At 44.6% G+C, this 26,494-nt stretch overlaps 1 protein-coding gene across 12 annotated transcripts in view; it reads left to right on the top strand.

Annotated features, from left to right (window-relative positions):
• The window catches only part of fbrsl1 (fibrosin-like 1), a 284,114-nt gene extending 257,620 nt beyond the window's left edge, over window positions 1-26,494 (top strand). For 2 of the 12 annotated variants that reach the window (XM_084947098.1, XM_084947101.1), the window contains 13 exons: window positions 9,750-10,146; window positions 10,790-11,049; window positions 12,918-13,168; window positions 16,626-16,676; window positions 16,885-16,980; window positions 18,600-18,671; window positions 18,848-18,877; window positions 19,176-19,247; window positions 20,229-20,361; window positions 21,039-21,122; window positions 22,343-22,426; window positions 23,255-23,513; window positions 23,994-26,494. In XM_084947098.1, coding sequence (XP_084803224.1) covers window positions 9,750-10,146; window positions 10,790-11,049; window positions 12,918-13,168; window positions 16,626-16,676; window positions 16,885-16,980; window positions 18,600-18,671; window positions 18,848-18,877; window positions 19,176-19,247; window positions 20,229-20,361; window positions 21,039-21,122; window positions 22,343-22,426; window positions 23,255-23,513; window positions 23,994-25,290 — 3,086 coding nt within the window. In that variant the 3' untranslated portion in view covers window positions 25,291-26,494. Of the gene's footprint in view, window positions 1-9,749; window positions 10,147-10,789; window positions 11,050-12,582; window positions 12,744-12,917; window positions 13,169-16,625; window positions 16,677-16,884; window positions 16,981-18,599; window positions 18,672-18,847; window positions 18,878-19,175; window positions 19,248-20,228; window positions 20,362-21,038; window positions 21,123-22,342; window positions 22,427-23,254; window positions 23,514-23,993 lie in introns of all 12 variants that reach the window. The other 10 variants (XM_084947104.1, XM_084947109.1, XM_084947100.1 and 7 more) reach the window with 9 other exon arrangements.

The raw sequence follows: 26,494 nt of genomic DNA, 5'->3' as shown, positions 1-26,494 counted from the left end.
TGAAAGATGTAACCCGACATGCACTCATGAGAAAAGGCTTGTGTTTGCTTGTGCATTTCACCAGGAAAGAGCAGCATTAATCGTCCCAGTGTTTGTTAACAGACAGGGAGTAATTCACTGAGACAGAGCGCCCTGCGTTTTGGACAGTTCAGAGGAGGTTTAAAAAAAGGAACATGAACAGTGTGGTCTCCTCCAATATTCAAGCGGTCATCTGTTTGGCTGTTGTTTTTGGCTACCGGTGAATTCCCTGCACTGGGCCCTGGTGGTGGGGCCCCTAATGACCTCTGACTGACTCTAATACCCCATTCAGCTGAGCATGGGCTCCAGCCTTTCTGGCTGTTGGGTTAGTACTGCTGTGTTGAAGGGTGAGCAGCAGGACTGGGATTTCACTGTTGTTTGCTTTGGGAAAGAGCAAGAGAGATTGTTCCAATGTCACACAACCCACGGAGAGATGTGTACAGAGGACTACCAGCAGTATCGACTGGGGTTAGGCTGATATATGTAGTCTTGCTGACATTTTCCTTTTGTTAAGATCAGATTTCCCATATTGCTGTTTCTCTGATTTAACATGTACTGTATAGCAGATTATTTACTAGATTATCATCAACAAGAATTGGGTGATTAAATCGTGTATCAGAGCTATTTTAAAAATAATGAATAAAATAATTTTTTCGTTTCCTTTTTGGTTCATATTTCTCTAAATTTTCAGGGGTAAATATTCACCTTAAACATGGCCAAAGTTTTAAATTGCCTGGTTTCAAGAAGTGGAGCTATCTTAATTTGTTCATATCAGGTACAAAGCCCCGCCCATAAAGATGGCTTCAAAGGTCACCAAAACTCAGACTTTGTATTAACCGAGGGACTAAACTGTGAGATCACTGTGAACTTTAAACCAAGCAAAGACTAAAAACAAACAAACATATGGAGTCAAAAATATTATAAATGTCCCGTTTACAATATATTTTAACAGTTGTAATAGTGACCATGTCAAAATATTGAAATACTTGACAAATTTGTGAATATCTTGGCATTATTAGTACAGAAATGTAATCTTAAAAACAATTGGTAGCGCAACCTATTGCAAGCGATCTGCAGAGTCAGCCCAGTGTTATCAGCACTGATATTTACTTTCCAAAGAGCACATCTGTTAAAGCCTAACTGTGACCAATTGCATCAAAATCACGCCTGCCTGTGTTTTTGGAAAAGATCAATATATGGTTATCTCTATCACTAATGATACAGTTATTGACTCATCAACTGTGCAGACAAGTGCCTCGGGCTCCTTATCAGCTGTGGCACACTGTATTAGTGTGTCGGGTTGGTGTAGCGCCGGCCTAATCCTGGTAGCAGGTGCCACTAGAGCCGAGGTAGAGTGGTCATGTTTTTCAGGGAGGATGAGCCATCTGGGTCTTGATACTTTATGGTGCTTAAAACACACTCTCAAGTGTGACACTCCCAGCACTTACCTTTTAGCTGCACACAATAATCTAAGCGCTGGCTGCTAAAGGGAGCGAGGAGGCTTTCAGGAGAATTTACAGGGTTTGATGTGGTGTGGCGCCTCCACTTCGACATGGATTCATGAAACAGTCAGACACACTTGGCGGTTTGATTTTGATTCCTCTAACTCCGTCAGTGTTGTTTTTGTCATATTCTGTCTGAAATATGTCGAGCAGAAAGAAAGCCTGTTTGGTTTGGTTTTTTGCCTTTTTGTGCCAGCAAACCTTGCTCAACACTTTTCTGGGGCCCTGTGTTGTTTTCTTTTCTCTGTTCTTTTTCTTTTTTCCTTCCCCTGGTGTAGTCTGTTTCATCTTGCGAGTGATTTGGCTCATTTCAGAGTCCAATTTCGCTCCCGTTTTACCGTGCACCACCCCTCTCCTCACAGACATACTCACATTCACACATTTCCCCAATCTGACACGCTGCCTTCACACTCCAAACAAATCAATTCTTCACTTTCCACACTTGGAACACTGGAGTGAAATGCTGCCGCTCACAGCAGCCCTGCAAACACGCACACTGTTGTTCCTTGCCCACTAGGGCTAAAGGAGGCTAGATTCTTCGTTTGTGTGTGTGTGTGTGTGTGTGTGTTTGTTGGCACCCACTTGCATGTGTGGCATGGGTGCAGACGATGCTGGGTTTAGGTTAGCAGCAGCCTCAAAGGTCAGTATCCAGGCCTTGTCTCCATTCGTTTACTTGACACGATTCTGTACCCTCTGCTCCCTCTTCCCTCCCCTCTGCCTTATTAACTAACCTCTCTTTTCCTCTTTCTCCCCCCGGTCTGGGTCACTTTATCCCTCTTCCTTGGCCTCTAATCAAGAATGATGAATGAGGTGCAAGGAAGGACAGCGAATGTTTGTGAACCTAATACACCCTCCAATTGTCACTCTTGTTGTGGCGGCAGTGGGGAGAAGGAGGGTAGTGCTTTTGAGAAGGCTTTTGTGTGTTTGTCTAACTAAGCTGTGAATGAGCGCTATTTCAAACATCTCTACTCCAGTCCTTTAAGTGTGTCATCAAGCCTTGACGTGTAATTTATCGACCCCCCCACCCAAAAAGAAAAAAAACAAAACAATGCTCGAGACTAGACTTAGGTGCTTTTTTTGGGGGGGTTTTGTTTTGTTTTTTTAAGTATTGGCTTTCAGATATTACAACCTCTGACTATTATAGGAAGAAAAGGTTTGTAGCTCATCAGAGCACGGCTCTTTTGGCATGTAGTCTTTAACAAGGCAAAATGGCAGCACTAGTGCCGTCCTCAGCAGCTGCTGCGTCTCCATCTGTAAGCCTAAATACCCAGCAGCACTACAGGAGCCGTGCAGCAGTGGGATCCTCCTATAGAAGTGGCACCGACATGACACCAGTGACTATAGTGGACAGTGTGAAATGCTGATATGTGAAACTTAAGGCCAAACAATTCAAAGCTCACTATCTTTAGACAGATACTCCGCTCTGATCTTAGGACCAGATTTCATTTACGCTGAAGATTATTGTAGTGATACTGACTTATCAATTGGCTTAAGAGTGTAGAAGTTGGTTTTAGTTATCAAACAATATTTTGATAAACTAGCATTTTCAGTCATTATTACATCAAAATGCCAAACAGCTGCGTGTAGCTAGTTTGAAGTTTATGGCACTAATAGTGTATGACTTCACCAGTGCATTTGGAAAATGTCAATTTTCTGCACTGAAAAAAAGTACATGACACATTATTTACTTTGAAATGTTAAACTTGGAGCAGTAGTTATGTTGCAACTGGTTGCATATGACCGTAAATGCTACAGTGTTTTGGTTTTAAATTCCTGTGGCATGCTGTACGAGTACAGCTAGAGCATCGATAGTTTCTTGAACGTTTAGAGAAGCAGTATCAACGTGTAAGCATGAAAAGACAAAGAAAAGTGCTGTCTGATGGATGGTCTTGCTATCTGGCTGTAACTGATGAATGGATATTTGTTTTTAGCCATTCCCACCAAGACTTTAGAACATTAGTTGTCTCCACATTTTTGGTTGTCAAAGGGTATTATTAATCTTCTTTTTTTTTTAAAAAAAAGATGCTTTATTTGCACGAAGCAGGTGAGTAGCTCAGGCACTATCTTAATTTAAAGCACAGCTTGCAATACTCATCCACTTTATCTCAAAAAAATGCACTGGAAACGTGATCTGTCTGCAAGGATGTTTGCCCCACCCCTTTCTCTGCACTAAACTGCAACGGCTGCATATGTCACAACAGTGAATGAGGTATGGTGAATGGTTAGGAGCTGTCAGCTTCCAGTTGTTGCTTTGCTTTCAGGGTGGGGAGTGAAAACAGAGATGGAGGAGGAGGTAAAGAAAAACATGCTGGCTCTTTCAGCCTACTGTCATGCCACTTAAGATTTGTTGAAGGATTTTCACCCAGCCGTTTCCATCCCATTGAGAAGTAATCAGTACGGCACTGAAAGATAATATTATATCCACTTAGATGCATGTGGGCTTCATGCACGTTCATACATGAAATGAAGCTGGGAAACAGTGGGTCTGTTTACACTGCTGCACACTCACTCCCTCCATTTCTGCTTGGACTTGAAGCTTCCTGGCAAAAAGCTCCTTGTCTTTGTGTCTCCTACATTCCTTCTCGTCCTCTCTTTCATTCCTACCTCCTTCCCCTCCATTCTCTGCGGATTATGAGCCAGCTGGTAGGCTAATAGAGGATGCTTTCCTGCGGGGCACCAAAGTGATACTGTTCAGGCAGTATGGAAGCTTAAGTAAAGCTGACACGCTGCTCAAGAACTACAGCCCACACTGAGCTCCACAGAAGCCTGTAGAGAGATTCTGAAAAGGTCTTTAAGGTATGGGAGACACAGGGAGGCTGCCGCTGTCCTCCCACCGCTGAGCTGTGATGTGGGAAGCAGGAGTTAAGTCCTTTATTAGAAGTGGCAGCCGTTGTCTCCAGTCACCTCGATAATTGCGGCACCACGTCCACTGCTATAATCAATTGAGACAGCTGCCGCTGCGGCGTTCAAGTCCATCAGGCAGGCGTGTCATGCTAATTAATGAAATGATAAGGCTAGTGCTTTCAGCGTCGCGCAAATAACTCCTGAAGGCCCCCCTTCTCTTTTCAAGACAAAATCTAGCCTCAAAGTTCAAGTTACCCCTCCCGTTCTCCCCATGTTGGCTGCCTGTCCACTGTGGCCCAAAGGGGAAAAGGGGTCACAGAGGTTGGGGATGGGTCAGTGACAGTGAAAGGGGTCAGATTTTAGGCTGGCAGGGTGGGCCGTGTCAGAGGAGCCATTAGACTTGAGTTTTTCTGTTGAAAGTTCCAAGATGTCTACCCTTTTATTTAGGAGAGCCCAGTGGCACTGACCTTAGATGACCCAGCAGTGTTCATAAGGAGCTGAGACTGATGGCTTTCCCAAAGCACATGAGCTCTGCTAGACACATCTTGGGGGAGGGAGGATCCTGACAGAAAAGGAAGTGCGAGCGTGGAGACGCCTTGCTTTGCAGCAACACATTATAGCCAGGGGTTAATGACAGTTTAACATTGCTTTTGGAGCTCCGCTGGACCGTGCATGATATAAAAGGGTTTAGACAGTCAACATCTCAACCTCTGTTGTTTCCACACTCACTCTTTTCCCTCCAATTTAAAGATGTACTCGTTTGCCTCGCATCCACAACGATGGCATATGTGCCATAAGGGATGACTGGCATATGTGTCCTGCACCATATGGCTCGAGACTGAATTGGGATGTGATATGCGCAGGAAAAACTGATTCATCTCTCAGTTTGAGCTGCCAGCTCTGTGAAATGAACATTAGGTTGTCGATTTATGCCTGTGCTTTGACTGTAAACGTGTTACAGCTTAACACCCATCCCCATTCTGGTGCCATTCACTCCTTGGTGAGCCGCGGCAAAGAGACAGAGAGAAATAATTGAAACGTGTCAGCTGTCCCCACTCTTTAGCTATCTTGGCCAGCTTTCTCCTCTTACACCCACCCTCCACCCCCCCCCATTTACATGTCCCAGAGATTTGCAAAAATGTTGCCTTGGCTCCCCTCGTTACCAGTTTGGAGATGCTCGAGGCAGATTAAATAGTGTGAGGCAAAGCAAGCCGTTGCAAATTTCTCCTATGATTTTATTATTAGCACAATGATTCAACACTGCTCAGCCCTTCTGTTCCTCTCGTACAAGATCATTTTGTTGAAATCACCCCGCCTGTTTCCTATGACTGAATACCTCACGGCAACGAAGTGTTGATTGGCAAGACTGCAGTTTCCTGCCTTCTGCCAGTATCTGTTATAGCCATCTTCCACAGTCACTCACTCATGAGCTAAGCCTTGGCTCTGTGCAGGTTGCTTGTCTAGAGAGGTACAAAAACCAAATCATTGTGAGCTCAACCGTCAAGAGCAGCAGAATATCCTGTCAGCCAAAGCCAGCGGGAGACGCATCAAGGCAGTATGCATCCTCACATACTGTCTGCAACCTCCAACGTCTTTCGGCGGATATGCTGCTTTATTTAAATATCTGTCTGTTCATGTCCTTATTTTATCACTGCCCTGACTGTTTATGCTTTAGCAAAGCCATGAAGGAAGTGAACCGCAGTGTTTGCCTAGTAAATGAGAACACCCAGTGGCCCTAAGCCCCCGACATCCCCTTATCATTGGGATACTTTGCATATTCTCGTATCTAATCTGAAAGGGCTTTTTGCATACAGGTTCTGTTTCCCTGGCTGTTGTATATACTGGTATCAGTGTCAGCCGTGAGCAGGTAATTTATGTAACACACTCATTTGCATGCACAGCATTAGCTTGCTGAGGGTTTTAGTTGGAAACCAAATGAGAATTTTCTCTAGAGCCCTTGTTTCATTCATGAGGTTGCAGGGGCCATTTGCAGGTGTGTATTTAAAATAAAGTAGTTAAACAAGCTTCAAAGTAAATGATTTCTAAAGATGAGGAAATGTGTGCAAGGATTTTCTTCTGGGTTTCTCCATTGAGTTTCTAGTGCCAAGACACCTTAAAGGAATCTCTTGCTCACGGGGAGTATACCATGCACCAGCAAGCCACAGTCCAGCTAAGGGCCAAGCAATTCCAGACTGGTCCAAGCCATTCCAATCTGGGCCATCTGGCTGCGTAAAGGCCACAGAGGACCAGATCAGTGACAGCTCTCCAGATGTTCCATAGGGACAAATAGGGTCACAAGTTAAGGGTATCGAAGGCAGGAACAGCTGTGTAGCGACACCATGTTCACCTCAGATTCCCCTCTGGACACATCAGTTATTACCAACAAATCCCAGTGGCTTGTTGTCCGTCTGCTACCTTAGTCCGTGCATCCCTACGCTCCACCCCTTCCACTCCCCAACCCACGGTATAGCACACTGAGGCACGTGCACACAGGGCGAGGCCCAATTCCCTCGAGTAAGCAGGGCCGCGAGAACAACTATAAAAAGATCAATACTGGGATGAGATGTCATCTGGTGAGCAGACTTGCCAACACCCCCCTAGGGAATGTCCCTGCGCCCCCCCACCCCCCAGTGCACTAACCCAGCTAAGGGGAGAGGGGTGCCACCCCCACCACTGGGCTGCCCTCCAACCTGTCTGACTCACCCAGACCATCTGCTCAGGTTTGCAGGGCAGAGCTTCAGGACAGCACTTTTTTGCGCACTCGTATGGCATTTGTTTCACATGATCGCCTGTGGCTGGCCTACTGTTTTCCTCAGTATGTAATTTCAGGGAGTATATTACATATCCTGCAGAAGAGAGGAACAACTTTCTGTTTTGTTTTTGCAGTTTAATGAAATGCATGACAGTCAGCTGACAGTTGTGCAATGTTGCTTTGCATTGATGGGACCAAAAAAACAAAACAAACAAAAAGTCTGTTTTTTTGTAGTGGACGTTTTTGGACTTCAAAGCCGCTGTGCTAGCATTTTAGCCACTGTTATTTTGTTCATATGGCAGAGTGCTAAGTTATCAGCTAATGCTGGAAAGCATGGTTAGCTAGCTACATTTACAAACTGTATGTCTGCACGTATTTTACTCAGCAAAACTAAAGTACTATCTTGTGTGTGCCACACAAGAAGCCATATTAAACTGAATTTTAAATTCAATTTAAAATTCTGCAAATGGCACCAACAGCTTAAACACAGTGATGCAGTCCAGCCTTTGGCTAACTTAAAATAGCAGAAAAAAACCCGCTGCAGCTCCTTCTGGTAGCACACCTGCCAGTCAAAGCAGCCACACCCTGACTTTAAACCTTACCAGTATCCAGAAGTGCAAGTTCTAGAAAAATATCACGCAGCATAGGGCTTTATGAAGGAGTATGACTGTGTCAGAGTTATCATGCATACATATTGTATATTTTTCAAAATGGTAGATAAACCTATTAAAAAAAAGGTCAGTTTGCAAACAATAAAAATCTATTGGATAATGCAACTCTTTTTCTTTGTCCAACAAACCGGTCTGGTTTTTCTCACTTTGTTCTGCCCTTCACTAAAATGAAGTTGCATGTGTTTGCCAACAGTAAAAACTTGTCCATGTTCCATTCATTCGTGTGCACGTGTGGGTGTGTTTTATTGTGCGTGCAATCGTATATGTGTGTGTGTTTGTGTGCGCGCTTGTGAGTGTGAGTTAGCTTTCAGAGGGATTTTAATGAGGGATGTGTTGGTCTGTGCCGATCGCTGCCTCCATTAGAGCCCATTAGAATCATCATTAAGATAACCCGGCGCTCGCTGTGGCCCTGGCTTAGAATGCGAAGCCCCTCCCCTCCCTTCCCTCTATGGTCGTAGTGAGACTTCCTTCAGTATCACTCGCCTTGCATTATGTCTGGGAAAACTGGTTGCCATGGCAACATCACCCAACAGCGACATTTTGACTGTGGATATTTGCTTCTTCTCCTCCGTTTGTCTGTCTGTGCCCGCCTCTGTGTTTTTGCCATTGAGTATTCCTCTTTCTCTCCCCGTAACACCGAGAGTCTGACAGTTTAATCCAAGTCCCAGACCCCAATAAATCCGGAGGTCTATATAGGCCTGGACCCAGGAATTCATTTGAAAATTATGACACCATAGCCAGCCCCAGTTCTCCTATAAATGTAAGGAGTAAATGGAAGGGGAGCTCAACAAATAAAGAAATAAAGAAATAAATAAAAGCCCTGCCTTGCCTTTTTATTGGCCTTTTTATGGGTGTTAGGATCCTTGAAAGATTAAGCAGGCTGTTAATAGGGCCTGGATATTCCATTAGTGGGCTGCATGTTGAGTTCTCACTGGTTTGACAGCAGCTCCCAGCTCTTCTCATTTTGTTACTGTTGAGTGTGCCCATGGATCTTTTTTAATTGAAGCACTGCTATGTCTTTTGACTGAAACCCTGCTGTATCTGAGCACTCGTAGATTAGAGCCACCAAGAGGGCACCACCAAGCTGTCTGTCTGCCTGTCTATCTCTGTGCATGTGTGCATAGTTAAAATGAATCCCAGCAGTAGCAGCTTTGATTAGCTCAGAAGCTACAGCAGTGATTTTGCTGTTGCAGTTATCACACAAGCGTATCCTCAAGCTCACAATCTTTGCGGGCCATTTTCCTTTGCATTTAACTCTGGGAGAAGCACAAAATCACCAACTGGCTCGTCTTATTCATTAAGATTCATAACTGCTTTGAGATTCTTTGTACGTAAAAGGTGTCGAGATGCTGCTTTTTCTCCCACTTTTATTTGCCTGCTACAACAGCGTATAATTACAGTCATTAAATTGCGACAGTCTAAGTACGAAAAGTCGTTGTTCTGTGGAATGCTGATTATAAAAGCTTCTTGTCTGTTGAAAAGGCCGCTGATGAATGGTAAAAAATGGGTTCAGAGTGCTTTCCTGTGGTTTCCCCTATCCCCTGAAAGAACAAGAAGGAAAGATAGAAAGATGCCAGAGCCAGAGAGGCCAAGATAAGGGGCCACGATCTCTCCTCACAACACAATTGAAACATAATTATTTCATGCCAGATTGTGTGCTCAGCAAAGCCCTGAATGGGGGCCGACATTTAACTTTAATTAGCTGTGATTTATTCATACTGACTGGATCGCGGAAAGAAATTGGATCATCTGATTATAGTCAAGCATGAAAATGACCTGATTAAACACTTAATGGAACCTAGGGAGAGGGAAACAAGAGGAACCTTGGGCAGAAGACACTGGGACAACATTAAAAAGGCAGAGAGGGAGCAGTTTTTTCATGTGTTAGGTGTTACTGAGTCAAACGAAGATGAAGTTTAACATGTTTCTCCTTAAATTTTAACCGTTTTTTCCCCATTTCAGGTGTGCCAACGAATGAGAGTCCTGAGTCCAAGACTTGTAGCTCAGCCAAAGTCTCCGGTCTCCAGCGCAGCCAGGAGCAGAGCAACAGTGAGGTGCCCTTTGCACCTCCCGTGTCCAGCCCCACCCCGGCTTCGGCACCTACGGGCTCCCCTGCCCCTGCTGCAGCGGCGGCACCCTCAGAGCCTCCTAGGTTACGGCTTCCCACCCCGCCTCCTCTCAGTGTTAAAAAGGAGCTGCAACTTCCACCGCCTGTCCCTACACCTCCCCTGTTGAGGGCACCGCCCCACCCCCACCCTCCTCACCCACACTCGCACCAGGAGCCTCGTGTTCTGCCCCGACAGCACCACGCACGGCCAGTGCACCACCCGCTGCCGTACAGCAGCCTCCACGAAATCAGGTATTTTTACTGGGGCTAAGAATTATGAGTATAAACCTGCTAAAGAAACCACACGGTTCAGCTGTGTTAGTGCCATATTCACCAACCTCAGCTGGCCAGCTCAGACCAGCAGAGAGCTCAGCGCTGCACACTACCAGAAAGCAAACAGAAATTCAGTACCCAGTACTGTCTTCACTTTCACCGTCTCACCTTTTGTACCTGTTCACGGTGTTGTGTTGCAGACACTAACACTTTCCTTGTGTTTCCTACCACTCTAGTGCCAGAATTTCCAAATTAATATGATCTAGTCCAATAGACAATTCTATATTCCACACAGTATTGACTGTTTTCATGTGGATATTGATTTTTCCCCCCCTCACAATAACCAGCTGTCAGATTTACTGTTTTCATCGGGCAACACTGCAGTGCACACAGCATGATTTCCCATTTCACCTTTTCAGATTGTGCCCTCACCTCTTTTAATTCAATATAAGAAGCATTATTAGAAAATCACTCTTATTTGGTCAAAGTAAGCTGAACTTACAGCGAGATACCTACAAGAAAAAGCAACACAGTATGTGGATATGTATTTACAGTTTGTATTAACATCGTAAATGATGGTAATAGTGATTGCATTTTTTTTTGTACCCCATTAAATCTTTAGCCACAGCAGCAGTCCAGTGGGTCTTCCCAAACAGCATTTACCCCTGTCCCCTCACCACCACCTGAGTGGGCTTCCGTCCTCGGCCCCTGCATTGCCTCTCTCCATAGCCAACCTTTCTACCTCGCACTATTCCTCCCTACGGAGCCCAGCCCATCGCCATTCGGCCATGTTTGCAACCCCAGCCACACTGCCGCCGCCACCGACCTTACCGACCAACAGTTTAGTGGTGCCCGGGCACCCCGCCGGCACCCCCTACCCAGGTAAAGCTGCGCACCTTAAATGCTGCACGGTAGCTTTAGCGGAGACGCAAAGTCCAAAGAAAAACAACTTCAGAGGGAGCAAATTGTTTTACATTAACATTTTTGATTTATTATTTATTCTTGAGATTAACAAAAGAACTGCAAACACTGTTACGGTTCTACAGGACATTTTATCATTAGATAAATTACACTTAGCTGTACAACTGTGTTCATGCTGCAATTGCAGTTGTTTAAAAAAGGATTTTTAGATGCATAAAATACTAACCTGACAAATATTGTTTAACCTACTACAGTTAGTCGAGGATTTTTATGCCATTAATGGCACAAAAAATGTTACATTGTTTGAAACAAGTCAAGTGTTTATGCACCATTTGCTGATCTGGTAAGTGCTCATTCTTTACTTTTTCTTTTAAATAAAAAGGCTATTGAGTTATTCTACAATGCATTTATTCCTAAGTGAAGACATGTGAGGGATTTAGCCCTTTCTTAGAAGTTTAGTTTGTCCAGATCCCAATATTTTAAATAGAACCAATATACCAGTGGTGCTGATCTATTAACTATTTGCTGGTATATCGATAAATTTATAACAGCTGATAAATTAAAATTCAAGTAAAGACGAGATGATAGAAATACTGTTAACACCATGTTATGAGTGTTAATACTTCATAGTTTGTTAACCAGAGGCAGGTATTCCAAAACTGTATTGGCAACACAGTTTTGGAATACCACAACAACCAGCTGATGTGAGCAGAGTCACAGCAATCCACAAATAGGTAATGAGTCTTAGTAAGGACTCATAAATAACCACACATGATGAATGCTAGGGATATCTGTTGATGGTTTGTGTACTGGCTATCGGATTTTAAATCATCCGATATCGGTGCCAGTATCAGTGTCAGTTTTAAAAAAGGCTCTAATTATACATCCGTTTTCCATAGTGCCTCAGCAAAGTAAATTGCAATGACAAATTTGCATTAATCTTTAAAGCACTCTATGCAGCACATGGGATATTAATGCTAATAACACAGTAGGCAGTAAGCACTTAGAGCTCATCAATAAACTGAAAAAAGTACAAAGGGTCTTGCATAGAAATAACTGTTGGGCATTACAGAGTGGAAAAGTGTATTAAATGGAAATAAATACACTTGGGGTCCCTTCTTAGATGGTCTGCATTTCTAGTAGCACAGATATTAAATGGTCACTGTAAGAGGGCTTGGATGCATCACGAGTAAATGTCATCTAACAATCAGACAGCCACCACGGTCGGAGACAGCAGAAAGCAGCCAGTCTGCAACTGGCACAGCCAAAATTGTGTTGCCTAGCATGCAAACACGAGTGATTTGTAATGATTTTTAATATGTTCAAAGATTCTATCGAAACAGGCGATCTCATCAGAAAAGAAAATGTCTCCAGACATGATGGGTGTCTCCAAAATAAGCAGTAAATATGCCAGTTGTGAAATGACTTTCTCATAGAGGGCAAGAGTGTGTGTGTTTTCTGCTGGGATGACTCTTGGTTCTTTCTTGTCTTTAGATACCAGCCTGTTGATATCATTCAACCAACCAATCATGTATTGCCAGCCTCATTCGGGGATTCTGATTGGCACATTGTCACAGGCAACTCTCTTACCACCACCAATGAGTCCCCACGTAGAAAACCCTCACAGCATGAGCTGGAGAAACAGAGAATGCCAGGTGACTATTTTCTTTTTTCTCTTCTACCCTTGTTGTGAAGACTGACTGGGCGCCCGTGCCTTTTTTTTTCTTGTGTCCCCCCTTCCGCCCCCCCCCCCTCCTTTTTTCTTTCTTTTTTTTGCTTTTTTTTTTTTTTTTTTTTTTTGGGTTTCCCCTCGCTCTCCTTTCTTGCAGAGCATGACCTCCTGAGGCAGGAGCTGAACAACCGTTTCCTGGTTCAGAGTTCAGAGCGGGGCCGGGGGCCGTCCGCTTCGCCGTTGGCCCCTGTGTCACTCCTGAGGGCCGAGTTTCACCAACACCAGCACATGCACCAGCACCAACACACCCACCAGCACACCTTCACGCCCTTCCCCGCAAGTCTGCCCCCGGCCGCCATCCTCACCCCGCCCACCGCACCCCCCATGGTGCGTACCCAAGCCAGAAATGTGAGGATAAGTAAAATAAGCTCCCGTAACTTCCCACCAACTCACCTGTTACCCCTCCCAATTTCCTCTTCAATCAACTCCTCCCTTTTTTTCTTTACCCCCAAATTTGCCAGTTTTGTCCTGTAGCTGTAAGAACCCCTCCCTTCAGAAAAATCTGACACTTTGAGTTTGAATTTTTTAATTTTTTTTTTGCACTCTTCCTGTGGACGACAAGCTGGAAGCATCACGTTTAATTGGGGCTGCCACCTCCCATTACACAAACACACACACGAGCATGTTTACTACACTGTCAATTTAATTGCTTCAAGTACATATTTCCATTATCAGCAACTATATTTGTATTTATTCAACAGATTGATGAGGCAACATGTAAAATGTTTATTTGTAATTTTAAATGAGCAATAACATGTTCATGGATGGATTCCATTATATTTTCATCATTAACAGTGTGGTGTTCAGCCATGTGTTTTTAGCATGTTTAGCCGCAGCTTTTTTAAACGACACAACAAATGATAACATTTCTCACTTTCAATATTTGATATGTTGCCCTTTGATTGTTTCAATTCTATTAACACATTTAAATATTTTATTTTGCTTTTATTTACATTTTACACAGCATCCCAACATTATTAGAAAGGACTGTAGAGTTTCAGTACGCTTCAGTTTTTATAGAAGCTACTTTCCTGTTTAGATATGCCTTTTCATTAAAAACAAAGGTCGATCTGTGTCTGTATGAGTACATTCCTGCAGACTTGTGGTTTTATACATACATATATATATATACACAGACATATATGTGTGTGTTTGTGTAACAGGGACTTATTGCTGCGTGTACGTGTGTGCAAAGCCCAAAAGCAACCATACATTCCAATGACAAATTCAAAGCTTTTCTAGTGGGTCAGATGACCTCATTGTGGATAAGGGGGGAAATGACATCATTGTAAAACTGTTTTGATAACGTTTCTAATTGCTTCCGTGTTTTAAATGCCAACAAGTCTGGAGGGAAGAGGGAGGGGCGTTTAACACTGGCAGCTCTCAAAATTTGTACAGAGGAAAAAAGGTTATGACTATTCATCCATCATTTGAAATGCGCAGCAATCTCTGTCAGTCGAATCAGACGGCTCCCCATTTGTAGCTTTTTGCCATTAGTCTAATAGATCTAATCCATCTTGTCATGACCTCTGATTAAAAGCCCGTGGTCCCATTAAGGCCCAACTCCAAGATTATCCCCATCCTGTACATTAGAAATCAAAGCTCTGGTATTTATGGCGCAGTCAGATAAGCATAAAGGCCGTTTACATGATTCTTCGGTCAGCACACACGCTGTTATCTGGTCTGCTGTTCATTCCTTACATGGAAGGAATTATGCGCTACACAATCCTCTCTTTGAAGACGAAAGAAGTGACCCCCCCTCCCACCAACACCACCACCACCACCATCATCTCTTTTTGTGTCGTTTCAGTGGGATTTTACACTGACGTTAATGTTGCTGTTGTGTATTTTGTCGTTTTCGCTGTTTTTACTTAACGTATGCCTTTCCCTCCCTCCTACCCCTCAGTAGCGATATTGCTTTCTTCTCTTTAGTGCTTAAAGAAGCAGAGTAATGATGATGTTGTGGCTGTTTTTACTGTTTTTCCATGAAAAGCTAGACCAAGTGTTTCCCAGCTGTGCATCCTCTGTCTATCTCTCTCACACACACACGCTCACACACACATTTTTTTCCTCCTGCTCTCTAGATGCCCCATGTCATTTCAACTATGTAACAGCCCTTGGCTAATGGCTGTGATTAATGAAATTATGAAGCCTCTATATTTGTTTATTGTTCTACGCCCTCGAGCAGCTGGCTTGCCAAATGGCAGCGGTGAATGCCTGCCCCCTTGCTCCTGCCATGTCTTTGGACGAGAAATATTTTTAATTGTTAGAGGATGAAATATTAAGCGTTAATTAGCCAAAGCGGTTTACTATAAAACTGTGACAGCCTCCATAAATTTTAAGGCAAGACTTTTTTTTTTTCTTTATTTGTTTTTTTTAACAAGGCCATAAAGCCAAAATCCCCTCTCCAGTGACAGACATTAAACAGGCCGCGCCTTCAGAAGTGCAGAGGAGCTGTTTAATGAGCTCGGAAGCTGGCTCAGCATTTCCTCTCAATGGGCTGTCTTTGATTCGGGGCCATTATCGCCCACAAACAGGGCCGCCGACACCATCGCCGCTGTTATTACCATTCTGCGCACAGATGTGATTGGACCTGCTTCACCAGACGGCCCCGTGTCCCAAACCCTGCATCTGCACCAGCAGCTTTACCAGCTCCAGCCCGCCCTCCCTCCCCAGCCACCCCTGTCGCTGCACGCGTGCACACAGAAAATCTGATTCATACCCGTTCATTTTCCCATTTTATGTAAACCCAAAACATCTGTGCCTGCCAACTGAGCTTTGAGAAAACACTCGCAAAAAGTACCTGCAAATGGTTTGTGTATTTACGGAATAGGAATAAGTTACTGTCACTTGTAATTAGACGTTTTCAAAATAGAGAGCTGGTATTGGCTCGCGAACAGACATACAAAGTCCTCATTCATGCTCCCTTCTCTCTCTTCCTCCCTCCCTCCTGTCCATCTCAGCTTACCGACTGCTTCCTCGTGTGTGCGCAGGGCATGATCGGAAACATTTTAAATGTAACCACACTGTTTTCATCTGGCAAATTCCAACTAGAATTATTCTGATAGGCTAAGTTCTGCCACAGAAACGGTTTCCTCACAATTCTGAGGTGGTGTCGGTTTCAAGCATTTAATCAGCTGAAATCCCATCTCCTTAAATCAGTCTCAATCATACAAGGCAGACTGTTCACACAGCTTCACATATGACCTCCGTGGTTTTACGGACTGACCCGCTTTTTTGTCTTGTCGCTCCAAGTCTTTTGAAGTACAGTTTCCTAACACTGCAAACAAGTTACATGTCTTCTTGTACTTCCTTCCCAGATCTACCATTGGGGCTTTTTGCACACAAAAAAATCTCAGCAGTCAAAAGCAATTAGATTCACATTTCTTCAGATTTTCCAGTGATTAGAAACAACTGGTCTGGCCTTAAAACTGTCTGATTCCTAAGCTGGGCCTCCACGCCCAATGTCTGTATGCTCAATTGAAAAATCATGCAGGCTGTCTTCATCTTGGCAGTGTGCTTAAGCGGTTGTATTGTTAGTGATTTAACTGCCTATCTGACCACGCTGTTTAAGTAAACCCATGACCAGTTCAAGCCAGCTGCTTTACCCCAGGGCTTGTTATTCTGGACCAAACCCTGCTCGTTACCAGTTACAGATGTTGAGCATGTGTTTTTGCCTTTGTAATGTAAAAAAAAAATAATGAGACCTTATTACCAAAGAAGGCTGTTGTATGAGGGATTTTGTTCGAGTATATCATTATGTGGACTTTTGTTTCCTAATGCTTTTCTTTTCTGTCTGTTCCAGTTCGACAAATATGGCCCCAAACTGGACAATCCATTCATCAGACACTCAAATGTAAGTCTCTTTTTTTTCCACTAATTTAAATGTGTTAACAGTATTTGCATATGGCAAATCAAATATTTGACATATTTGAATGTTGCCTTGACAGCATTTATTGTGGCAGTGGCTTTGTGTGTGTGTGTATATATATGCTTGAGTCCTGTATGTATGACTGTATGATTTTGTTTTGTGTCTCCCATCTTCCCCTTCCTCCCCCTTCCAGTTCTTCCCCTCCTACCCCCCAACCATGCCAGGCATGCCCCCGCTGCTCCCACACTCAGGACCCTTCAGCTCGCTGCAAGGAGCCTTCCAGCCCAAGGTCAGACCCGCATCCCTTAACCCACTGTCTACAAACAGGAGATTTTAAGGGAGCTTGAGCATAAAAGAAACCACAAAGTGTGCAGACTTTTACAAAAAAAACACTTTATAAGTGCGCAAAAGGAAAACAAAAATTTAAAAATGCAGGTGGACTCCTAGCCTTAGTCACGACAGGCCAAAAATAGGACCGTGATGTCTGCCTGTCCAGAAGAGCAGAAGGGAGGAGATGCAGGGGACGTCGAGGGGCGGGAGGGTGTGAGTCTGGCAGATGCTCAGAGGCTGTGACCTGAAGTAAGCCACCAATCAAAGCTGGCCTAAATCCGCTGGCCCTATTCCCAGAGGGCTCAGTGATGGAGGTTCCCTTTTGTGGAAGGCCCCTCCAGATGGTTCAAAGCGCAGTTTTATGCATCCAAAGCCCCTGCTAAGTATTCTTGGAGACGAGCTTGGGGGGATAGAGCTTGGGATGTATGTTTGTTTGTGGGGCCTGGCGACCCTGGTCACCGTGCAGAATCACCCGATCTCTAATAAGGCAATAGATCAAGGCCTGATTTAGACTTCTGCGGGGACTCTTTGTAGTGCTTACAGTGTAACCTACATAAGTGGCGACATCGTTGGCGGCATTTTTGCTTGTATGTGGTGCGTTGTGTTAATTACCATGTAGTCCTGTCCTGGTGTTTTATATCCAGTGCCAGCTGATGGAAAGAAATAAAATGCTGGGCTTTTTGGTTATTTTGGGGGGGAGGGGATTGCAAATATATCTCTAGTTTTTCCACTTCTTTGTAATTTCCATCACGTTCATTCCCATAGTTTCAGCAATCTCCCTCCAGGTATTTCCTGACATTTGTGAGTCCTTTATATTGATGCTATGATTATAATTCCTTAAACCGAGATTCTCTCACTGATAAAATTTAAAAACATGGCAAAAAAGTTGCCAGAAACACGAATGAATCGATGATGCTGAACGAGCACATCATACTAGTTGTGGACTGCATTGACCCGATGTATAGTTACATTTCTCAGGAGGTGCATGTCAGGTTAGGCCATGTGAAATGACATGTGTTTCCTGCTGGAGCATAAAACCCCAGGAACAAGGTTGATCTAGGATCTTGTGCTCTGCAGACTTGAAGATGAAACAATTAGAGATGTGCTGCTCTGGCATAACTCTGAACTCTGGGAAGCATCATTGCAGTTTTACCTATATCAGCTATAGCTGTGCAAATACTTGGGCATTAGCTGACCGTAGTGCAGCTAATTATCTGGGTTGGAATAGATGCTGGAGGGTCTTCGAGTAGTTTTGCAAGAAATTCGTCTTACATGCTTTCATGCTATCTCCATAACAGCACTGACACAAAGCATAAGAATAAGGTGAAAACTGGGATTACAGTAATCTTATTCATTCTCTCAGGGGATATTTAAAAAAAATAAATGGAAAAAATGCAATTAACAGTGTTCTACAGAGGACACTCTTGAGGATGCCTGAGACCCCCTTTGGGAATTATTATATGAGGTCAAATTGTTTTGTATTGTTGTGCCAAGTTCAGTTTCTTTCTTTCCCCATTGCAGATGTTACAGATGTGGTTGATCACCATGTATCTTTTTGTCTTTGTCTTTCTCTGTCAGGCATCCAATCCCATCGATGTAGCAGCACGTCCTGGAGCAGTGCCTCATACACTTCTGCAGAAGGACCCACGGGTAAGCATCAGACCGATAGCATCGCAGCAACTCTGCTCATATTCCTTCTGATGATAGCCACACATAATCCAGTACATATGTCTCAAAGAGACATTTCTTCTCATGCATGTCAGTTTTACAGTTAGTAGTATGTGTCTTTGTTGTTTGTAATAATGATTATCTGTTTATCCATACAGATAACAGATCCATTCAGGACATCTGTTAGGGTAAGTAGATGCCTTATTCTTTTCTGTTAACTGCTTCATCTCTCTGGCCAGGCCACAAAGTCTAAAACCTTAAAATTCTTTAACAATTCTCGATTAAGCAAATGCAGGGTTTTGGCTGCATTTACGCTTAGCTTTGAGGTCTGTATTGGGGTTAGATATTCTTAATATGTTGCCTGGTTGCAAATTCTGATGAGTTCCCACTTTGTAGTTTGGCCAGAAAAGCTCTATGCCAGAATCAATTTTTAGCTCCCCATATCAAAGCCAGCAGGCTAACCTCAGTTTCTCTCTAAATTTTTAGAAACCTGGCAAGTGGTGTGCAGTGCATGTCCAGATCGCATGGCAGATCTACCACCACCAGCAGAAAATGAAGGTGCGTGAGACAGATAGTAATGTTTTTAAGGAATCTTGCTGTCATGTAAAGCCAGATACACTATATTGGTTATGGAAAACGGGCCAAATAGCTAACTTATTGAAAACACTACATGCTAGAGCAGATCGAGCTGACTTGGATCTTTTGTTTGGATCTAAACGTAGAACGATCACATGATTGGAAAGAAGCAGAAAGCTTTAAAAGAAGCAAAGCCCAACACATGAAGGCTCCACTTTAACCTCCTAAGACCCGAACTCTTCCATGGTGTGCATTTTTAATTTCTCTTTGATATTTGGGCTGATTGGGGCCGGATGAATGTAAAAACAAAGAATTACCAGATTTATTTTTTTTATCTTATTTTTGTTTTCAAGAAAAATAAGCCACATATGAGGATATTCGTTTAAAATAGATAGAACAGTAGCAGCATAATGTCCTCGTAAGTGGATATCAGGCCCATGTAGAGCAAAATTGAGTATTTTGGTCTAAATAACCCAAAATGTGATGTCCACATATGTGGACGCCAGGTCCTAGGAGGTTAAATATATATTTTCTATAAAGCATGGTTCTCTCTGACTCCATAAGAGAAGGGGTAGATGGTAACAGTAGCACTCGGTATCAGACGCAACATGTGAACACAGAACAGAAATGCTTATACGAATTACTCCTCTCACTGACAGAGGATGGTGTGGCCTTGCCATGGAGATCCTCTGCTAATGCCACTGGCCCTGGGTGTCTCAGGCTTTCCTTGGGCCCAGAACCCCAGTTGCCAAGGATTTTGTTTCCCTAATCAGCTTACATATATTTGTTATAACACAGCTAGTCAGAATTGAAAACATGGAGCCATTGTCAAAGTCTCTGTCCTTCTCTGAGCTCTCATCCAGTGTAGCTGACGATCGCTCGCGCTCACTCCCTCGTTGGAAATGTTTCGTGCTGTTGCGTACTGACCTAATTTTCTTTGTCTCCTTCTCTGCTTTTCTACAGCAAATGCAGCTGGACCCTCACAAACTTGACATGAATGGGAAGCTGGACCTGTTTAGTCGACCCCCAGCACCAGGAGTCTTCCCAGGGTTCCCGTACCCTCACGATCTGGCACGACCCCTCTTCCCCTCCACAGGTTGGTCAAGGCTCAAAATACCTACTGCATGTCTAGGCACCATATTGAAAACACTCAAACTTCAAGCCTCCTAACGTCATTACTGCCTTTATGGAAATTAACATTTTTAACTACATTTTGAAAAAACACTTTTTATTTTCCCTCTCGTGCAATGTTCACATAATTATAGTGCTTTGGTAGCAAGTGTTTTGCCTGTAAAGGGAGTCAAATATGTCTATGAATATGCATGGCTCTCAGTTAGGTAATTGACTGATGTGCCCTGTGTTGGAGGGCAACAGAGAAGAGAACGGCCTTTGACTGGTAATTATGCAGCGGTGTGTCAGAGGCACTCCTGTAATTGGTTCTATCATTAACAATTCATGAAATATGGGTGATGGTAGCAGTGTTTTGTGAAAGAGGCCAACTTGTTGTACATTCAAGAGCTGACCTCACTAAGCTGGTACAGACTCACGCACAAACAAATAACAGCTGCAATAAAACCAGCTGATATAGTGAGTAGCATCACTCCACCAACTCTTTGCTCAACTGGTCCACGTTGTATCAGAGTTTGTGATACTGTGGCAGAAATGCGTTTGTTTAACTTAGGGTTTGGTTTGGCGTAAGATTGTTCCCCAACCGACCAGACGACTTGGCCGGATATGGATAATAACACTATTTCATCCTCTCTGTCCCGACAGGCTCTGGACACCCCCCTCCGTCTCCATACGGCCCCCCCTCCCACCCCAGTGGATTCCTGCCTCCTAGCCATTTGGCAGGTAAGTGTAAGTAACCCCCATGTTTATCTTTTTTTTATACATTTATCTCGTCTTTCAACACGAGTCTCTCACTCACTCCTTCTTACACTCATGTTTCAAATACATTAAAAGCCACCAGGGTGTAATTTGAACCAAAGGTATTCCTAGTTTTTGATCTCAGGTTCACTTCAAGGTTAATGTACAATATTGTTAGCAACAGCCAGCTGCAGTACTGCCTCTTACTTTACTATAATATTGAATGTAGCCATCCTGCAATCAGCCAGTGTGATTCATAATACGGTCGAAAATAACTCCAGAGTCCGGGTTTATTAAAATGGAAGTAGTTTCCAGCCTCCAGACCGATTTGTCATCCCTCATTTGCTCGGACAAACTGTACACAGAGCAGCAGCACACAAGACACTATTTTCTATAAGCATGCCAAGCTGATTTCGTCGTACCCAGGAAGAAGGGAATAATGAAGGGGCGTTCGTGCTGTACGATTCTTTGGTACATTCGGTTGTTTGCATTTTTATTCATCATCCTCAGTTCGGACTGAGACACTGTTTAAGTGTCAGTCCATTCTGTGCCTATGAAAACATGGTAAACTGAGGATGAAGATTTAGTCAACAAATGGGAATTCATGTGTGAGGCAGAGGAGATTTCTCAATTGTTGCCTTTTCTAATACGTGAAAAGCTCCAGAATTAAAAATCCTTGAACCCTAATCGGTTGGCAAGTTGTGCATTTCCTGATGGATTATTTCCGATTTAAAGTGGGACTGCAAATTCTTAGTTAATGAGTCTCGTTCGCTGACTTCTCAGACTAAATATTTGTTATCCCCGTAAATTTGGAGGCTATAGTCTGTGACTGATGGAGTCCATCAGATAGTGATTCACCAGTTAAATCACTGTGCTCTGTCTAGGCTAATTTCCACAGCTCCTAATTGTCTTGTCCTACCACAATCCATTTCCAGCTCAGCTCCAAGAACTCAAAACTGATTTCCCCACCAAGCAGCATTATTCCACAAGCCCCAGCAGGTCAGAGACACTCCACTCCAGTTAGTGGCAGTGAATCCAGCATCCAGGCAACCTGGCTACTGCAGGATTACCAGGCAGAGAGCTAGGGTCGCAGCGCTAGAAAACCACGGCTCGCTTGTAAGAGAAAAGCCGAGTGGAATGGGTTGGTGTTGGGGTGAGCACTGCTAGCCAGCCACCCCCCCTTTTGCTAATCCCTGTTTGGCATTTTGCAGATCCTTTCAGTCGCTCCAGTTCCTTTGGCGGCCTCGGCAACCTTTCAAGCAGTGCCTTCGGAGGATTAGGCAACCCCTCGCTTGGTAAGCGTTGGCCCCCTCTCCTCCTCCTCCTCCACCGCTCCCCCCTTCAATCTGGCCCCTGTGGCCAGTAATAGAATAGAGCAGGACAGCGTTAGACCACAGGGAGAGCCAGGAGGGGAGAAAAAAATCTAGACACTTAGCTCTAGTTTCTGTGTCAAAACAGTCCTAGCCCAGGGAGGCCCAACAAGGCAGTACAGCACACCACAGCAAACCTCCTCCCTGCCTCCACTTCATCTACCAACTAAGTCCCTGACAGCCTGGCTTTAATCTGGCTGTGTTGCTGCCAATAGGCACTCTTAGGTCTGCTGTTTGGTGGTAATTCGTCTATTAATTATTTGACAAGCCCCTTCTGCACCACCATGGAGGGTTTTCTCTTTTCCCTTTGCATCCTTTCTCTATGCCTTTCTCTCTTTCTCTTCATCCTTCCTATTTTTGTGTGCCAAATCGGTCACCCTGTTGTGAAAATGGATGTGATTGGAATAGACATGCCGTGGAATGCTAAGGTTCCCCTTGGCTTTTCACAGCTATCATCTCCAGAGGGCAGTGAGTCTCCCCTGTTCATCCGGTGCAGAAAAGGAAGGGGGGGGGGGGGACCTTTAGTCTAAAAGCAAATGAGTAGGGTTTTTTTTTTTCTCCAGTTCAAGGGGGAGGGGGGCATTAACCTCTAACTCTTTCAAACAGCTTCAGTGCTTCAGTGAGAGAACCTCCAGAGACAAAGACAAAAGCAGCTTTTGTTGTTGAGTCTTTCTCATCTTATGTGTCCTCAAGAAGGTTTTGTGCCCAATTAACTTACAGTGGGTCCCACGCCTGTCTGCTTCTTTCCTTCAGGGTCCAACAGCATGTTTGGCACCAAGGAGGGGCCGGGAGGACTGCCCACATTTGGCAGCCCCCACCACGACACCTGGAACCGACTTCGACGAACCCCGCCGTCGTTCCCCACCCCGCCGCAGTGGCCCAAAACCGCAGATGCTGAGAGAAGCAGCTCCGCCAACAGCCACGAGAGAGAGCGAGAGAGGGAACGGGAAAGAGAGAGGGAGCGAGAGAAAAGAGACTCGTCAATTGGCAAAGAGGAGAAAGATAAAGACCGGTGGGTGAAACACACTTTTGGTTGTATGTTTTTGTGTGTCGCTCACATCCAGTATGTAAACACCGACTCCTGAAATAAGACCACAATAGCGACTATGATAAACCAGCATTATTATACATACAAGCTGATCAGTCAGAGCAGAGCAAAGGAAAAACAGTGAATGTTTTTTTCTAGGTAGTTACAAGTCGTATCCATGGAAACTGAAATAAATTGAACAACCGGCACGCTTATAAAAGAGCCTACGACACGACGCGCCGAGAGAAGCTATTTGTCAAAAATTAATTGGAGACATTTCTATGAATGGTACGGCAGCAGAATGAAGGGTTACCGTCAAACAGAGAACAGAGGGATGCAAGAGCAAGGCAACTCGTACGATTTAAAAGAGAATTATAAGGCAGATTTTATTGTTGAGAATTAATCGGACACTAACCAAACACGACCTACTGGCAAAAATAAAACTCTCACATTGTGCCGTTACAGGGATTCTGTGGATCGCAACCGCCACTCCAACCGCTCGTCTCCGGCCTCTGCACCAGTCAGCTACCAGATCAGCAGCCTGATTCGCTCCAGCAGCCAGAACTCGAGCGATTCAGGTCGGCATCACAGCGGCAGCGTAGACAGGGTCCGCGAGGCAGAGAAGGAGCTACTGGAGCGACACAGAGAGTCTTCCGCACTGGCTGATGTGAAGGTGAAGGAGAGTCGCTCGCCGGGCAAGGAGATGCTAGAGAGAAGACCCTCAGAAGACTCCATCAAACCCACTCAGCGTTCCCCTTCCCCCTACTCTAAGACAATGATCAATGAGCAGGGCATCAAGATGGCAGGCGGGCCTCTGTCTACGCTCAAGGACAGCGAGAGGAAGGAGCCCCCACCTGCAGAGCTCCTGCATAAGGTGAAAAATGACATGAAGATTAAGGAGGAGAGGAAGGAGGAGCAGGAGGTCATGGTGGTTAGCTCGGAGCCGGCCCCCCAGCCACCAGCCCAAGCTCTTCCTACTCCCGTCAGCCAACCGGGAAACCCGCACCACCACCATCCACCTTTGTCCCAGCAGCCCCCACTTCCTTCACCGCGTGGTAGTGACATCTCAGCACCTGGCCTGCATGGTGTCCCCATGGCGCATTCTCTGCCTCTTTCCATGAGCGCCATGCCTCAGATGGGCAGCCTCAATGTGCTAGACCGGGCTCGCATGGCTCCCTTCATGGGAGCACTTGCAGGAAGAGAGCGCCTGCCGCACACAGCCTTTCCCTGGGATCCGCTCAGAGAGGCCTACCGCAGCCTGGATCTGCAACGTCGCATGGACTTCCAGCTCAGGCCTGAGCCGGGGCATCGTTTCCCCAGCATGTACGAACAGGAGCGAGCCTACCGCGAAAGGGAGGCTCATGACTACTCCCACCACGAGCACCTGTTGGAGGTACGCAGGGAGCACGAGAGAATGCGACAGCAAGCCGAGGAGCGAGAGCGCCTCCACCTGAGGGAGGAGCTGGACAGAGCACGGCTTCATCAGCTGCACCAGTCCCCAATGGAGGGCCATCTACCACACATGCCCCCCTTTATGCCCCACCTAGGCGGCATGCCCTACCCCAGACTCAGCCCCTCCACAGGACACAATGGCCCTCTGAACAGAACACCCCCTACCGCCGCACTTAGCGCACCCCCACCCCTTGTGCCAGCTGGCAGTGCCAGGCCAGCCTCGCCCCGGAGGACTACCCCCCTCACAACCACCCAGGACCCACGGGACTACTCCCCATCACGTAACCCCAAAGAGGTAGAGGCTCGGTAGCTTCTTGGAAAAGTGCAAAAATGTCTTACAGGGCGCTTTCACACGCCCCCGCTCCTCTAATCTGAAATCTTGTTGTAAACAAAATGCACTGCTCTTCTCCACCAGAGAAAAGCAAAAGTCCCTAAGGGAAAGGGTATGATTGTACAAATTAAAGGTGTGTAAGGCTAATTAAGCACATGCCATGACTTTATTTTTAGTGGACTGGAGGTCGAATAGCGTCGGTAAAGAGAACATAAATATGTGTATGTTTATTGCCGACTTAAATATTTGATAATTATTAATATATTAATCCAATACCTTTTTTTCAACTTTGTGCAAAATAGAGGTCCTCAAATGAGTTTGTACATTTCCTATCCTTGTTCCATGTATAGATATCATTTCTATGAATTTTATGTATTTTGTGCATTAGTCACGCCTTTTACAATATTTATCCCAGTTGATTGTGAGACATATCCCTTATGACCCACTGTAAAGACTGGATTTTGGTTTCAGTAACTTAACCTCATGGTACCAGGATATCCTCAGTGATGACAATGTACAATGCTACATTACCGATTCGTTCTGTTCAATTGTTTTGCCTTTGAGATATGCAGATAAATATATATTATGAGGTCTTTGTTGAGTCTCTGTAAAGAAAACAGATGTAAATAACTTGTTGCTATTCCTTCGCTGCAAGTTTACCATGTAAATTTATTAGGCTTTTTAACCATTTCTAGAAAAACAAAATCAAAACGAAACACGGGAAAATCACCTGCCTGCTGAATATTGCGGAGAGAGACAAGTGTGGCCGACGGACAGGAAGTATGAAGGGAGGGTGTTGTAAGGAGGCCTAAACGGATCATCTGCAATCTATGCAAAGCAGCACACAGCACCCTGCAGAAGAAATCACCTGGAGGGAAAAGACAATACCGGTGATACTGAGAGCAACCTGGATTTAACACCTGTTTATATTTACAAATGAAATAACGACTAAATAATTCAAAGATTTCCAAGTCACAAACTGGACCAGCCCCAGATAGAAAAATGAGGACACTGTTTAGTGGGCGGCAAAAGGACTCTCTCTGTCAACCTTGTGGTGTTGTGCAGTTGTTTTTCTTAGACTCTTGTATACAAAACAAGTAGAGTTTTAGGCGTGCAAAAAAAAAATGAAAATGAACATTCATGGTTTAAAACGTACGGAATAAAGTTTGGACCTAATGTCAAA

This window comes from Perissodus microlepis, chromosome 12, assembly GCF_051167445.1.
Source record: "Perissodus microlepis isolate ML-2025 ecotype Zambia chromosome 12, ASM5116744v1, whole genome shotgun sequence".
Lineage (NCBI taxonomy): Eukaryota > Metazoa > Chordata > Actinopteri > Cichliformes > Cichlidae > Perissodus > Perissodus microlepis.
This window is presented reverse-complemented; position numbering and strand designations above follow the sequence as displayed.